Source organism: Engystomops pustulosus, chromosome 4 (assembly GCF_040894005.1).
Source record: "Engystomops pustulosus chromosome 4, aEngPut4.maternal, whole genome shotgun sequence".
Classification (NCBI taxonomy): Eukaryota; Metazoa; Chordata; class Amphibia; order Anura; family Leptodactylidae; genus Engystomops; species Engystomops pustulosus.
Genome location: NC_092414.1, coordinates 52,939,705 through 52,956,138, shown reverse-complemented (window position 1 = coordinate 52,956,138; position 16,434 = coordinate 52,939,705). Strand labels below are relative to the sequence as shown.

At 36.8% G+C, this 16,434-nt stretch overlaps 1 protein-coding gene across 2 annotated transcripts in view; it reads left to right on the top strand.

Annotated features, from left to right (window-relative positions):
* DOCK2 (dedicator of cytokinesis 2) overlaps positions 1-16,434 on the top strand; it is a 471,688-nt gene that overhangs the window by 373,018 nt on the left and 82,236 nt on the right. For both annotated transcript variants that reach the window (XM_072145916.1, XM_072145917.1), the window contains exons 31-34: positions 1,162-1,262; positions 3,841-3,899; positions 11,032-11,180; positions 15,025-15,110. In XM_072145916.1, the coding sequence (XP_072002017.1) occupies positions 1,162-1,262; positions 3,841-3,899; positions 11,032-11,180; positions 15,025-15,110 (395 nt within the window). The remainder of the gene's footprint in view (positions 1-1,161; positions 1,263-3,840; positions 3,900-11,031; positions 11,181-15,024; positions 15,111-16,434) is intronic.

The window sequence follows — 16,434 nt, the reverse complement described above, 5'->3', positions numbered from 1 at the left end:
AGAAAATCTTTGCATGTCTATGCTTATAGCAACACAGTGATATATGATACAATACAATTATGTGCAGTTGTTTAGCAGGGAAGAAAGAAGGGACTCCTTGCATTATGTATCACTATGATGCTCAGAATCCCATCCTTGGCAATGTGGTCGGCCCCATGAAATCTTGCCTGACTGACCACAATCATGTTCCTCTTCCCTAAACCTTGCAAATAACACTCAGAGTCTCAGAGCTGTCTTACCTAATCTGGACAAGTATGGTCTTTCAGCATCAATACTTAAAGAAAAAAAAACATATGGGGGCATTATTAAGCCTCCTCCACCCCCCATGTTCGTCAGTTTGGAGAGTTTTCAGCCCGGCACAGGACTATGCCCAATACGCCCTGGCCCTATAGCCGTAAAACCGGAAATGCAAGGGTAACTGGCTATTATCTACCCAATATTTCTCATTACATACTGGTTAATCTACTGTGTTCCCTATGTAGATAATCTGATCCTATATAGAGAAAAATTGTGACCCAATGCATTTCTTATAGCCATTTCATGGGGATAGCTCTGTCTCTTATTAACAACCCCTAGTATAGAGTACATGAGTTGACAGCATAGTCATTGATATTAGTAATATCTGCTTATGGCACCTTCTATACATGAAGTTATTAGGACCATGTTTCTGGAACTCAGTTGTTGATCCAGGGATGTAATCCTTATACAGAATAATTAACATCTTCCCATAGTTTTCCTTCTTCCGAATCAACATGGTAAAAATATTGCTTGATCCTAATGTATCCTATCATCTATGTAACTGTGTAGCTGTGTTCCCCCTTCACCCGTTCCGGTAGTATTTCATGCAGAATTGATAATTTCATTGTTTAAGAATCACTGATTGTCATAACGTCAAGTATTTCTCTGACATTTATGCTGAAAAACAAATGAAAGTATGAAAGGTCACCAGTATTAGGTAATAATCCATTCTTTACAGCTCCTTATTGATTTCTTTGCTTTGCTTGAACAGACATTTGGTAATCATTTTGTTTTGTTTGTTTTTTTGTTTCTGACAGGATCTAAAGAAATCAAAATTCATTTTTGTTACATTTCGAGCTCTTTATAAATTAATGAGAGTCTATTTTCTTGACTTACATTCTGTTTATGTTTTCCAATTTCCAGCTTTGGAACAATTATTTTCATCTGGCAGTGGCTTTCATTACTCAGGATTCTCTACAGCTGGAGAATTTCTCTCATGACAAACGCAATGAGATTTTGGACAAGTAAGTGATGAGTTTTTTCAATTAAAAATCGCAGGTTTGGTGCAATGACATTTGGGCTTGTTGAATAGTATGATGTGCTGTTCTATAACCGATGGGAACCAATGAAATTGGAGAAATAAAAAGCTATGTTTTCTAGTGCGGGTCTGCACTAGTAGGAAGTATATTTTTATTTTAAAAACACATGTGATCACTAGATGTAAAGAAAGTAGAGAAGTAAAATAATGTATTTTGTTTTGATCTTAAGAAAACAAATGATTTATTTTTCGAAATGTTAAAGGGGTATTCCCATTTCAGCAAATTAATGTTATTGTTTGTGTTATAAAAAGTTATACAACTTTCCAATATAGTTTTGTCAGGATTAGTGGATCCTCTGGACCACCGCGGGGGATGGAACTAGCCGACACCTGCAACCGGAGTCTAAGTGGCACCTGGTTTTCACCAGAGCCCACCGCAAAGCGGGTTGGACTTGCTGCGGCAGGATACCACCAGGTCGTTCCACAGGTGCGACTAGCCCGCGGTGGCAGCCGAGGTCGAGGTACCTTAGCAGAAGACAGTCACGGGGTCAAGTCCAGGCTCAGGGTCAGGGCAGGCAGCAGAGATGCAAGGTCAAGTCCAAATCCGGGGTCAGCAACGGGAGGGAATGGAACACAGGCACACGGACACAGCAACACGGAGGAACTGCAGGAATATACAGGAACGCAGGAATACACAGGAACGCAGGAATACACAGGAATGCAGGAATACACAGGAACGCAGGAATAATCACCAGGAAGCTTTCTCTCAGGCTGTAAGGCACAAAGATCCGGCAAGGCTTGCAGGAAGAGGCAGGCTTATGTAGAATTGGGCAATATGGCCAGCGCCAATGAATGGTGTGCTGGCCCTTTAAATCTGGAAAAGCTGCCGCGCCCTAGCAGTCGACCATGGTTGACTCGCTGTGATACTAACGAGTCGTGCACCTGTGTGACCATGGTCTACTTAAAGTAAACATAGAAGGACAGCAAGCAGAGAGCTAGAAAACCGTAAATAATTGATACAGAAACTATATTGGAAAGCTGTATAACTTTTTATAATACAAACAATAACATTAATTTACTGAAATGGGAATACACCTTTAAATACACATAATTCCAAGACATAATAAGGATTCAAATGCAGGGGAAAAAATTAAACACAAAACAAACGCTGATACATAGCAGGATATTTATGAGCAAACATCATTGGCATTTTTGTGATCAAAACGGGTTACTGGGCATAACTTTTTTGGGGCGCTACATAAAAAAAATTGCAGCATTTTTTTTATTCTATTGGGGTAGATTTAATAAGCGCAAGGGAATTAAGTGAACTAGATGTTTTTTAAAGTATATAGTACATTCCTTTTTTGAATATTCAAATGAACACAAAAATAACATAATGAATGGTTTCCTTATTGTGTGTCATATACATAGTCTCTGGTTATGGGGTGACTACAGCAATGTTTTGTGGTAGTATAGGCAGGAGATATACTTCAGTTTTTTTTCTCTTGTGTGCTTTTCTTCTCATAAATCTGTGTTGATCTGTCAGCTAGTTAACACAGTTCTAGGCAGACATAGACAATACAGTGTTATAGTAAAGAGATTCCCTACCATCTGTCCTTTGACCAGAAAAACTAGTTAGTGCTCCTACTAGAAGGTAAGAGAGTAATCTATGACTTTAAGGGGTTGGTTACCTTACCTCATGTTTTTGTAATGTGTGTGTAAGTGTGAGGGGAAGATTATAAGGCAATTTACCAATATACATCTATTAAAAGTTCTGCTACAGTTTCTTGATATATAAAGTGAAGCCTCCTGTCTTTTACCTCATCAGCCAGACATTCCAGACCAGATAATGACCACAGATGGAGGGTCATGTGATTTCTAACCATAAGCAATCACCTTGTCAGGACCTTATGATAGTATTCATGAATATAAGATCAAGGTATTGGCAAGGCAATTTCTCATGGACAGTTAGAGATCACATGACCCTCCATCTGCAGCCATGTTATGGACAGGAATGTCTGACTGATGCGGTAAAAGACAGGAGGTTTCACTTTACATATCAAGAAAGTGGTGCAGAACTATGAATAGATATGTATTGATAATAAATCACAAAAAACATGCGGTAAAGTGGCCAACCCCATTAAACTAATAAGGATTTGCTTATCACCGTTCTTCACCAAAAGTTTGAATGCGAGTGATATACCACCCAAAGAAAAAAATTTTTTAGCAACAAAGAATACTTTATTATGTGCCAAATAAATTAACAATAAATACAATTACTGGACAAGCAACATATGTTAAAAACTCTGCATAGTACAATAGATGGCTGAACAAAAAGCCTCAAGGTAGGTGAGACAGTCAGTTTATTACCTGATTGAGGCTGTTTTGCCTGACCATGCCAATCAGGTCTATATCTTTTGTGTATTATCACCGTTCTGTACAGATTTTATGAAGTTGGCTGATTAGCACATTGTTTGTCCAATTAAAGTGTTGTCTTCAGTGATATTAGTGTGTATATTTGAGGTATGATTTTTACAATACTGACTTCTATATTTTGTCTCCAGGTATGAAGACATGAGATGCCTGATAGGATTCGCTATACGTGATATGTGGTACAAGCTTGGTACGTTTGGCAATCACAAACAATACAGTGGTTAGAATTGCTGCTTTGGAATTGTGAGAAATGGGGCAAGATTTAGCAACACTGGGGAAGCATGGATAGACTGGGAGTAATAGTAATTAGTAAGTAATGGTAGACCTGGAAACACAAGAATAGTGGGACTAGACTTGGTGACACAGAAGGGAACAAGACTGGAATGTTGATACCAAGATAAAGACCTTTAAGAGGGCCGTGAATATCTTTCTTGAAAAATATACTAACACAAGTGATGCCTGCTGACTCAAAAACCTCCATTTTGGGACACCATTTGACAGTTCCTCCCCCTTTTTAGAACGGCATGCTCAAATTTTCAAATTTGACAGTTGGCAGGTACAGTAAGGCATATCAGCTACAACTAATATGTTAAGAAAGGGAATCATTGTATCACTTGTAAAGTATTCACACATATGTTTAATGTTTGGAAACACTCTTCAAAATTAAATTCTCTCCATGGTACTGCAATGCTATGGTAATATCCTATTTTTGCAACGTCTTGCAGAAAATAATTCCTCTAAAATCTAGGAACATAACAGCCTTATCGGCAGTGTGTCAGACTCTGTAAATTTGGCATAATAAATTTGAGGCAATTTATATATTTATCGATACTGTGTTTAACTGAAAATAAGTCATTGGATGACAGTAATCGTAAGCACTGGTGTATGATGAAGTCGCCGCCCCTCTGGCACTGCCATTTACATGAAGAGACTCCGGCCTCTTGATATATCTGGGGGGCAGCTTGCACTGCCATACGATTATATACTAGGCCCTGCCTGGTAGCACAATAGCATGCAAACGTTCAGTTCTGAAGCTTTAGCTTACTCCACGCCCTTCCGCACCTACTTAGCGTGGGGAAATAATTGCAACTATTTGGGGTTTGCTAGTAATTGCATTTATTTTAGGGCTTGTATGCCAAAAAAATGCAGTAAAAGTCCTGACAAGTCCTGGTTTTGTATTATTTTTGCACCAAAATATGGGTTAGGGCTTATTTTCAGGAGATCCACAATCCACATTTATTCATCAACAAAAAAAAATCACCAAGAAAAGCAGGCATAACCAAAAAGAATCACATTTACCAGATCCCCTTATACCCAAAACAATTAGAGTTGGGAAGTACCAATAGTGGATGGACTCTCACACACAGATCTATATTACTCCTGTCAAAAGTAATTTACTGTTAGGTCCCTTCCCATTGTAGCAGTGTTTACTAACAGTTGGTTACCCCTGGTGACCGGAAACGGACACAGTTTTTAGGCTCAGGAGTAGAGTGATACTATCAGGACTAACCAAATTTGTTTGGGGGGGTTCAGCACTAGCCAACCCTTCTTGTTGTGAGGTCATTTGACTGCAATTCTGTTATGGGTGTATGCTTTCCTTGTTACAAGAAACCTGCCACCAGAAGACATAAATTCACTGGTGAAAGTCCCAATAGACACTGAAGAGTACATAACATAACAGTTAGAATCGCATCTGTGCTCTAACTATCTGTGCTGTGAATCTAACAGTTATGTAATGTACTCTGCAGTGCCTATTGGGACCTGTCACCAGTGAAATTCTGTCTTCTGGTAACAGGTTCCCTTTAAAGTTCCTACTATACAGAATCTATCCAGCTGTATTCTATTTATGTTGTATAGATGTATAGCTGCCTGGACACTTTTTTTAATGAACAGTAATTTCTGCTTATTTTTTATTAAGAATTTTCAAACATACTGCAAAAATCTATTAAAATCATGCTAGGGGTTATTTTCAGAATCAGTCCTATTTTTGAAGACACTGGGTATATATATACATATATATATATATATATATATATATATATATATATATATATATATATATATATATATATATATATATATCTGCAGTACATTATTTTCCATTTTAGACCTTTCACCTTTCATGAAGTTGAGCTGGATAAGCTTACTTTGAATACTGAGTCATTTTAGTTTTCACAATTCTATAAGGTAACGTTTCTGTGAAGCCATATGACAACACTTTGTCAGATTGTCTGCAATGTACAACACTACCCAAAACATAAAATAATGTGCCTGCAGAAAGCTGACAAGGTTAATATACATCAGCCTGCAGGCATCCCCTCCATCACTTAAGTGCCGGGAGCCAAAGGCCCCAGTAGCATGCTGCTGGAGTATTACCAGAGCTGCGAATGCCAAAAAATGATAACGCAATCTGATGAACCTTTTCACTGCCTTGGATAAACTTCTGAGCTTCACTAACTTTATTCTTTTCAGATGTATTTTAATTGCAGGAGCTGCGGTTGCTTGAAGTAATTTGATAGCATTGTAAAGTATTTAGCCTATGGAGAATAGACTTAAACTTCATCAGCTTAAAAAGTAATTAGTCTTTAAGGATTTATAGTTTATGCTATGGTCCAAAAACTAGTACAAGAGTTTTTAAAGTATTCTATTTATATGACCTCTTTTGGTACAGTACAATAGCCCTCCACCTGATTTCTAACATAGAACAAATTGTTAGATGAAAATGATGTTAGTCCAAGTTCTCATCACCCTGCATTCCTCATATAGCCAGGAAAAGTATTCCTTTGGTGGAGGTCTTCAACACATCCATCCACTTTTCAGAGAAACAATGTAACATCTGTGCCTGTTTGGACTTCAGCAACAACTTGATCTGTGGAATGCGGATGCATTTATGTCATTTTGTTTCATTCTTTCCTTACTATTCTGAACACTATTTTACTTCTTTTGTAGCAGCCTTAAATGGGTTGTCCAGAATCAAACGTTTATGCCTCTTTGCTCTACTATTGATGGGTCATATAGTCTTCCTCACCCTGCAGCATCCCTCTATAGACACCTCACCCCCTTTTCTCCTCCCTCGCGGCTCTACATACCCAAGTTCCTCCGGTTTAAACATTATATGCCTGTGTCACACTTATGCATCATATCCTACTTGTTCTCTCTATTTGCATGTGATGGCCATACGCTTTATCTCCTGTTGTACTATGACCTTGAAACCAGATAATTGCTCAAGTATTATTAGCAGATAAAAAGTAGCCAATACTAGCAAATATTTATTAAAAAAAATAAATGCAATGGAGCTTTTGCAATGGACTGGTCTTAATTGTGGGGCTTACTAGCATAAGATTTATTCATGGTGGAGATTGGTTTTTTTCTGCCTACTATGTTACATTTAAAAAGTCGAACATTTTTGAGCTACAGGAAATGTGGCTTATTTTGGGACTTTTTTAGTATTTGCATTTCAGCTCGATGTGCACAAGTCCAGGCAAATCCTTTTTTGGATTTTTTGTTGCATGTTAGTCAAAAAAGTCAATCTGCTTTCTTTTTTAAATTTGTCAAAAATGTACAAAAGCTTGCTCAGTCTCCTCTGTGGAACTTGACTGAGTGAGACAGAACAAAAAAAACAAAAAAAAGTTGCATCCTCCTTGCCAGGGAAACTTGTTTAAATAACAAGTACAAGTCCAATTTAACATAAAAAATAAACATCTATAATAAATAAGACTGAGGCGGAATCACACTTGTGGTCTGGAACTGTTATGCAGCAGATCTCACACTGTAATGATTACAATGTCTTCATTACTACGGTATTTAGCGGAGAAGTAGCAATTCTGTGAATCAATTATCAATATGGTGCTCGGAGTCCCGTCCCCGGAGTGGGGTTAGGTTCGTGAAGCTGGACCCTAATTGGAATGTGCTTCTTCTACTGAACTCTGTGTAAAGCCACCCTTAGAAAAAAAGATAAATCTTGTAAATAATTATTACAACCCCTTTGGCTCATGATAATTCTGTCACATTCATTGTCACAGCAGCCAGATACTAATGTGCATGTAAAATTACAAAGTCGTAATTACATACAAATAGTTGTATATTCTGACATTAAAGAAGACATCATTTATTGCATAATAGATTAAGGTCATTTAAATATTTGGGCCAGTCTATTAAAAATGTTTAAACCCACTGTACAGTTTTTTTGTTTTCTAAAACAATGTGAAAACATCTCCTATTAACTGTTCATTAAAATAAAACCATAGAAAAATTCATTGCCCACTCGTCCTGTAATATAAAAAGAGTAACCTACGCTGTATTTTGAAAAGTTCTTTGTGGAGTTTGCTTTTGTCTTGGGAAATTATAATTATTAAGCTATTAACTGTACTTGGGATTTGCTACATCAGCTTTACTAATTGCACATTCAGAAGTCCAATTGCTATAGAAATCTACGAGACTCCCACGTAATACAGTAAAAGTGCAGGGGGAAAAAAAAACAATGAGTAGGGGATAAGCCAATTTCTCATTATCTTTTTGGCAAGTGATTGTGCACAAACATGCAGATTGCTGCTGATTGCATTATGTATACTACAAAAGGTCTAATTTGTCATTCTTTTTTTCACATTTAAAAAGGCAAATCTGGTGTCTAGCAAAATAGATAGCGGAGTGCTGCAGAACAGGCTGTATTTCCCAGATAACTTGTTGGATTCCTGAGATAAAATCCAGAAGCAAGAGTGAAATTGTTTATCCTTTCATTATTGGATCAATCATACAAAAAAATGAGTACAGATGTGGCAGAAGTTTAACATGACAGCTTATACGTTAAGAAAATGGTCGCTGCCAACCTTAATTTAATTTTTCTATTGATTTCAATGGCTTTTTTTTGCATTATATGGTGCGGCATGGACTTTCTATAAACACTACGGAAAAAGGCTGAGGCTCACTGTAGATACATCTGATTGATACATCTGATTGATACATCTGATTGATACATCTGATTGATACATCTGATTGATACATCTGATTGATACATCTGATTTGCCTCTTCAATCATACTGTATAATGATTGGAGAGAACCTATAATTCCTAATATTCGAGCACTTTATAATTCCTAATTGAAATCCCTTTTATTCTTAGAACTTTCTCACATTGGCGTTGTTTTCACATACGTGGTTCAGTGATTTCCACGTATACCTCACACTGTTTTCAATGGGTGTTTTCACATTGACTTGTTTTTTTACTGATCTCTTGTCTGTGGAAAAAATTATGAAACGTGCCCTATTTTATCACCAATGCAGATCACAGAAGCCAATAGAAGTCTATGGGGGTCATTTCCCAACGTGTTACCCGAATATTTCCGATTTGCGCCGATTTTTCCCTGAATTGCCCTGGGATTTTGGCGCACGCGATCGGATTGTGGCGCATCGGCGCTGGCATGCACGCAACGGAAATAGGGGGGGCGTGGTTGAACGAAAACCCGATGAATTCAGAAAAACCGGCGCATTTAAAAAAAAATTGGTCGTGGAAGAGGTCAGTGAACCGTGACGCAACTCGGCAGACCTCAGCGCAGCAGCGACACCTGGTGGACATCGGGCACAGGACCTTCATGTATCGCCGGAAGACCCGAACGCTCGTCAGAGAAGCCGCCGCTGGAACGCGAATGGACCGGGTAAGTAAATGTGCCCCTATGTCTTCTCCTCAATAAACTGTTCTAACATCAGCTTTCTTTCACTGATGAGATTCCAGGAGTTATGTGTTCAAAGCAATGTTAAACCTTCAGAGACAACACATAAGAAAAACGGAGACACAACGAAGACAAAATACAACAGAAGCGCAACAGAAGCGCTAATGCTTTTCTCTTATACTTTTATCACACTTTTATACTTTACTCTTTCCTCACACCTCTTTTTCTGATTTGTTCACCTGTCTGTCAAAGTTTGCATGGCCGGGTTTTCCAGTGTTGCGCTAGATGTATACAGTATTTGAAATCCAGATGTTTATCTTTTTAAAAGTCTAAATTTTTGTTCAAATGGCTGTAAAAAGTTGCAATTTTTAAAGCTAAAAACTCTACTCCCCTTCTGAAGGTAAAAGGTTAGAATAAGCTTCATATCTTGTGTAACTTAAAAAAAAACCCAGCAGACCTATATGTCAGATTTAACACTGGGATAAATCAAATAAGCTAAAAAAAATGCAAATTTACAGACAAAAGATTTATGACTCTTATAAGATATTAAAGCATAATACAGATTGTATTTGAATAAACAATTGTAGAGCTGAGCAAAGAGAGATGAAGTGGAACCAAAGTTTTGCCTAGAATAGTGTCTAACAAGAGGCAGATAAAAGACCATTAGAGAAGGTTCCAGGGTCCAACTCTCTGAATTGATTCTTTCTGAAACTTCCTTTCTCTTTTGTTTTTGCTGGATCAATGTTTTGTGGATGAATTTTCCTGACTGGGAATCACATCCGAGTGTGATTTTCTACTGGAGGTTATTTCATTGACAGGTCAGCAGCTTCCATTAACAGGGAGTGTGTCTCAGTTAAATGGAAGTCCTATTCATTTATGATCTATTATGTTATGATACTAACCTTTTTAACTGTACTGTGATAATTCTTCGTCCTCATAATTTTGTACCTCACCTCCATTTTGGTTTATTACACTTTAATTTGTTGTCTGTCTTGTATTTATTTGTTTTTTCTTTCTGTACTGTACAGCATTGCGCAACTTCTATGTGATGATCTCCAGGTTACAAACATACAGGTGGCACATACAGGATTGCATGGATATATATATATATATACAAAGGAATCTGTGTTTCAAATTATTAAATTCTCTTTCGTTTGTACATTGATTCTCGTCATCTTCTTAAAAATCCATATTTTTTCTCAAATTATATGATTGAGAAAAATCTGCATAATCTATCCATTATAATTCTGTGCTGTTTCTCGTTAATTGCTCTGCATTGATTTTTACACATTTTCATCCCTTTGCAATTACTTATGACTAGATGAAGTAATTAGTTGCATTAAATACTATGAAGATATATGCTTTTTTGTATTGTTGCATCAGACAGGTCATTTGTAAAGCTACCACCCTCATTATTAGATTGTTTTTAATCTCTTTTTACAGCAGTCTGGAGATATTCTCTTATTGGTTGCAGAAGATACAAATTATTTTTAATGATGATCATTCTTATTATAAAATCATAGTGCATGCCAGGTTATATTGTGGCTCCAATAAAGTCATGTCTTACTGTAAACTTATAGCAATACAATGTATCAGTTGTATATATTACTATGAATTGTATTTAATTTCTATAATTTATTTCTTCACATTGTGATAGGTCAGAATAAAATTTGCTTCATTCCTGGAATGGTGGGACCAATTCTAGAAATGACACTCATACCTGAAGATGAGCTGCGTAAAGCCACTATCCCAATCTTCTTTGATATGATGTTATGCGAATATCAACATCATGGAGATTTCAGAAAGGTAACATGAGAAAGGCATAATAAAATATTCAAGAGAGATGTCATGCAAAACTAAGGTTTAACCAGATTACCGGTGACTTGTTTAGCAGCTTATCTTGTAATGGCCACTCGGTCAGTAATGTAACAGCGTACACTTGGCTAAAACTCATTAGCTCAAACCTTGTAGTTCCTGTACATCTGTTCCCTTCCTATCTTGTAAAGCTATTATTTTGTGTTATAAAATGTGTTTTGTGTTCTTGGCTTCTACTTTATCTCTTGGGGAGAATCCATAGATCCTCCTAATGCAGGAGGAAGCATACCAAAAGCAATCATTTACTATCAGCGGCGTGGTCGAGCAGGCATATACTGCCGTATATACAGTAATAAATGTAGCCAGTAGCTGGAAGGGGGGAAAATCTATAACCTTTTCCATATTAACACAGAACAGATGCGGTTATTTGAAATGTTACAGAATCTGTGAACAAATATTTTATATGTACATGGCCAAAATATTAGTTAAAAGTGACAGATGACAATTGGAAATGGAACTTATTAAAGATGTGGCACTATGAGGTTCTACAGTGAATCTGTCACCATGAAAATGCAACATTTGGTGGCCACAGTCACCTGTCCATCTGAAAACTTCATTGCCGTAAGCCAGGCTATAGAGATTAATGTTGAACTGGGAAGTTACAGAGGCACCAGTGCATTTTAGTTATTAGTATTATATATATCATTATGAGCATGAGGTCAACAATTGGTAATGGACAGGAAAACCTCTGCTGTGCACTCAATTCTTTAAGTATAAAGCAGTTTATAAATAAATCCTGCAAAGCAGTATATGCATTGTCCTGTCAGACTGTACCTGATCACAAAGTTACAGCGTAACTAAATCTTTGTAGCATTTTTATTGCAGAAATGAATAGTGCAGATGATAATAGCAAATTTTGTAACATGACTTTTTTTCTGCTCCTCTTTCTCCGGTAGTGAGCAGTGTATCTGAACTCCCATATGTAGCACAAAGATGAAAACTCTTTCCATAGCTAGTGAATATTTCCCTTGATAATTCACCTCTGCAAAGACATTAGATTTTTCAGGGACTGTCTGTAAATAGTTAAATCATTTTTGATATGTTTTAAAGGTCCATAGATATTAAGAATAACACCTAGTTATAAAGTAAACAGGCTAGTATGGATTTAGACTATGAAACCTGAGCAACAGGGAGTTGCCACTCCATCTATGATGAATCAATAAATATGATTTATGGTACAAACAGTGGATACTGAAAGTATTCAGACAACTTTAAAGTGTCATTGCAGCCAATTACAAAAAGTTCACAAAAAGTTCTTTTTTTTTTGCTCTGTAATTTAATCTTCACCCCATATTGACAGAAAAAAACCTGAGGTAGATATTTTTTCAAATCACATGGTCACAGCCTACAGTACATGTCAGAGCCTATTAGAATCATGAGGTCTAAGGAACTGCCCAAGGAGCTTGAAGAAAGAATTGTGGCAAAGCACAGAGCTGGGCAAGGTTACAAAAGAATTTCTTAAGAGCACAGCAGCCTACATATGAAACCTTCTCTCTCGACCTGGTCATCCAGTCAAACTAAGCAATCGTGGGAGAAGGGCCTTGGCGAGAAAGGAAAAGAAGAACCTCAAGATCACTGTGGCTGAGATGCAGTAGGGAGATGGGAGAAAGTTCCACCCAAGCCTGGTTGCAATTAAAGGAAATATGAATGCAGCCAAGTAGAGAGATATCCTGGATCCTTCCATAGTGCTCTAGACCTCAGTCTGGGCCAAAGTTTCACCTTCCAACAAGACAATGACCCTAAGTAAACAGCTAAAATAACAAAGCAGTGGCTTCAGAACAACTCTTTCGCCATTCTTGACTGGCCCAGACAGAGACCGGACCTAAACCCTATTGAGCATCTCTGGAGAGGCTCAAAAATGGCTGTCCGCCAATGTTCCCCGTCCAACCTGAGGGAACTGGAGAGGATCTGCAAGGAAGAATGACAGAACATTCCCAAATCCAAGTGTGAAAAACTTCCCAAGAAGAATCTTGGCTGTACTAGCTCAAACAGTGCTTCTACCTAATACTGAGCAATGGGTCTCAATACTTATGACCATGTGATATTTTAGATTTTTGTAATAAACTAGCAAAAATATCTACATTTTTTTTCCTGAGTGTACATTAATGAGCAAAAAAAACTTTTTTGATCTTACCAATTGGCTGAAATGAAACAGAGACTGAAACATTTAAAGGAGTCTGAATACTTTCCATACCCACTGTATTGTATGTATGCTATATACACCATTGTCTTCAATGATATAGAGGTCAGCGATAACAAATCTGAACTGTGAAATGCATTGTGACAAGTCAAAGGAGAAATCTAAATATAAAGTTATTTTAATACTCGAGCAGTACATTCTGCCTATAACTGCTATATTTGCAGTCATTTATCTTTATAGCAATGGAAGTACTTACTATTCATTGTACCAAAGAGGAAATGTCTTGAGTTTCAAAATGAAGGTTATCTGTATAGTGACCCTTACTTACCCGACATAGTGACCTGTACTTCACTGAGAGGCACAGAAGACTTTATAGATACAAATAAATAAATGAAATTGTAATGCAAAGCCATGTCAGTAGCCGAAATAGAGATTATCTTAATTGCAAAACTACACTCCATAGAAGAAAAAGAGTAAGGGCTGCAACAGGGTATACTTTTACAGGAAGTTTTGTAAATGTACTATACGTAGAACTATAGTAAGACACTATATTGAGACACCAACAAATGTCCTGCAAGCCACTTAAGGATAGAAAGCACTTTGCTTGTAGCTAATATTATCATATAGTGCTGACAGACTACAAAAGGCCCAATTGATAAAGTGGCCTATAATGAGTTCCATATTATATACAATTTATAATACCACTCTACATAAAAAGTATAAAGTGGTTAAGTGCAGCATAATTGTGTTGAGTGCAAAATATTATACCAAAAACATTGGCTATTAGAAGCAGTATGCACAAAAATCCCATTTTACTGTCATATACAAGCTACACGCTGATATAAAATTTGCTAAGCAAATTTTGAATGTACTTTAGTCTCAAAAGTTTATTGTGGAACTATAGTAATAAATTCAATAAAGAAGTGTAAGCGGTATAACACATTACAGAATATCATGGATATTATACACCAACAAAAAATGCTAGCAGGGTCTAATGACATCAGCCATCTAAAATTTATGCAAAGCATCACAACTGCTTCATCGTGTTTATTTAAAAAAAAAAGACCTCTAAAAAAAAAGACCTCAATGTATGTAACTGTTTAAGCAAACATTGCTAACTTGGTCACAAAAGGTATAACAGGTGGCATATTATATTTATTTTGTGGTGGCTATATGAGAAGGCAACATCAGTTTGTTGCAATTTCCAATTCATTTGGAGAATTAAGACACAAAAAGATACAAAAGACAGGAAAATAGGAAGGAGATATTTCACTTTTGAATAACTCTCCTTTTTGACTAAAAGAAAGTACACCATCCCTGGATAATATAAGTCCTTTGGAACCAATTCCAGTTATGGATACTTGCAAATATTAGACTGTGTGAGTGCATGTCTTATGCTGTAATTTACTTGTGTGATTTCTTTATTTCTAAGGAATATGCTGCTACTTTTTCATATATGTGTGTGTGTATATATATATATATATATATATATATATATATATATATATATATATATATATATATATTTTTTTTTTACATATATACTTTACATATGTGGTAGATATTTTTACTATAACTTGTCACCTCTAATTGTATCCCCCCTAAATTATATCACCAATTTTGTACTTGGTTTAGTTTGAGAATGAGATAATACTGAAACTGGACCATGAAGTTGAAGGAGGCAGAGGTGACTGGCAGTACATGCAACTTTTTGAAACAATGTAAGTATGACCAAATGTGACTAATGTATTTGGATCAGTAATGGGAACCCTCTTGCCAGTATGTATGGCAGTAGTCAGTAAATAGAGGAAACCATAGAAGCTGCAGCATCAGCTCACTGTTGGAAAGAAGAGGCTATGAAAGGATATGGTTGGGCTTGGAGGCTAACAGGTCTCTATAGTAGCCTGTGGCACATTTGTACAGGGTTGTAATAAAAGTACAATCTGCGTGTAGATGGTGAACAAAATAAACTGTGGTCACTGTGTGTGTTCGCAGATCAAATAATCCTCACTACTGGTCAACCAACTGGATCATCTCGAGTCTGTTAGACTTGTGCAGGTGCCCTCATGTAACCACCTTCTTCAACACTTCCTGACAGCTAGGTCAGAATATCCTAGGGAAAGGCAAATCAAATAAAAAAAAGTCCAATTGACGTGACTCATCTCATTTTCATATTTTTAAAAACTTTTTTTTTTTGCTGTTATTTCAAACTATAGGGGAATTGAATCCTTACCAAACTAAAACACAACTGTATTGCAGTATATTGTGAATTCAATGCTCGGCTACTACTCCAGCAGACTGATAGATAGTGCTGAATGACAGCAACTAATTGGTGCAATGTTGTATAGGCGCCAAAGCTGCCACGACACCCGCTCTGTATAGAAAGAGCTCAGTTAGTCCTGACACCTGTTCACCAGTAGTTGGAGTAAGTTTATATTGGCCGCTCGTAAAGGAGTTCTTATATCGCAATGTCATTTCTATCTGGGTGTGTGTGTTTTTTGTCAGTTCTGTAGCTTTAATTTAACGGCCTGTGAGCTCCCACTACTTGTGATTACAGAGAACTCCTCTTACATTTTCAGCTGCTTTGAAATGAGGCGAATTGGCTGTTTAGGTTTACTACGACTGTCTTCTAATAACATTATCTTGATCGAGAGGGAGCAGAATTGCAGATCTTGGGAAAGATGAGAAGAATAATTGCTATTATAGTGTGATACAAATGTCTTAGCATCTGCCGTATATTACTTTCCCTTTTCTCTTACCCTTTAAAGTGATGGCTTAGCACATTTTAATATTTGTATTTGGCTCTTATAAAAGTAGAAGTCTTTTATTTTTCACTTCATGAGGTGTCAGCATTTTGAAATGAGGTCATAATATTAAAAAAAGAAATAAAAATCCCCATACCTTCTACTGTTGGAAAACATGGCCCATAAAGGAGAATGCAGAGGGGCTTGGTTTATAGCCCTGCTGGTATTATACACTTGATCAATATTTGCATTGTAAACACAAAACTTTGAATGTGTTTCATAAAATGTGCTCAAGCTATGG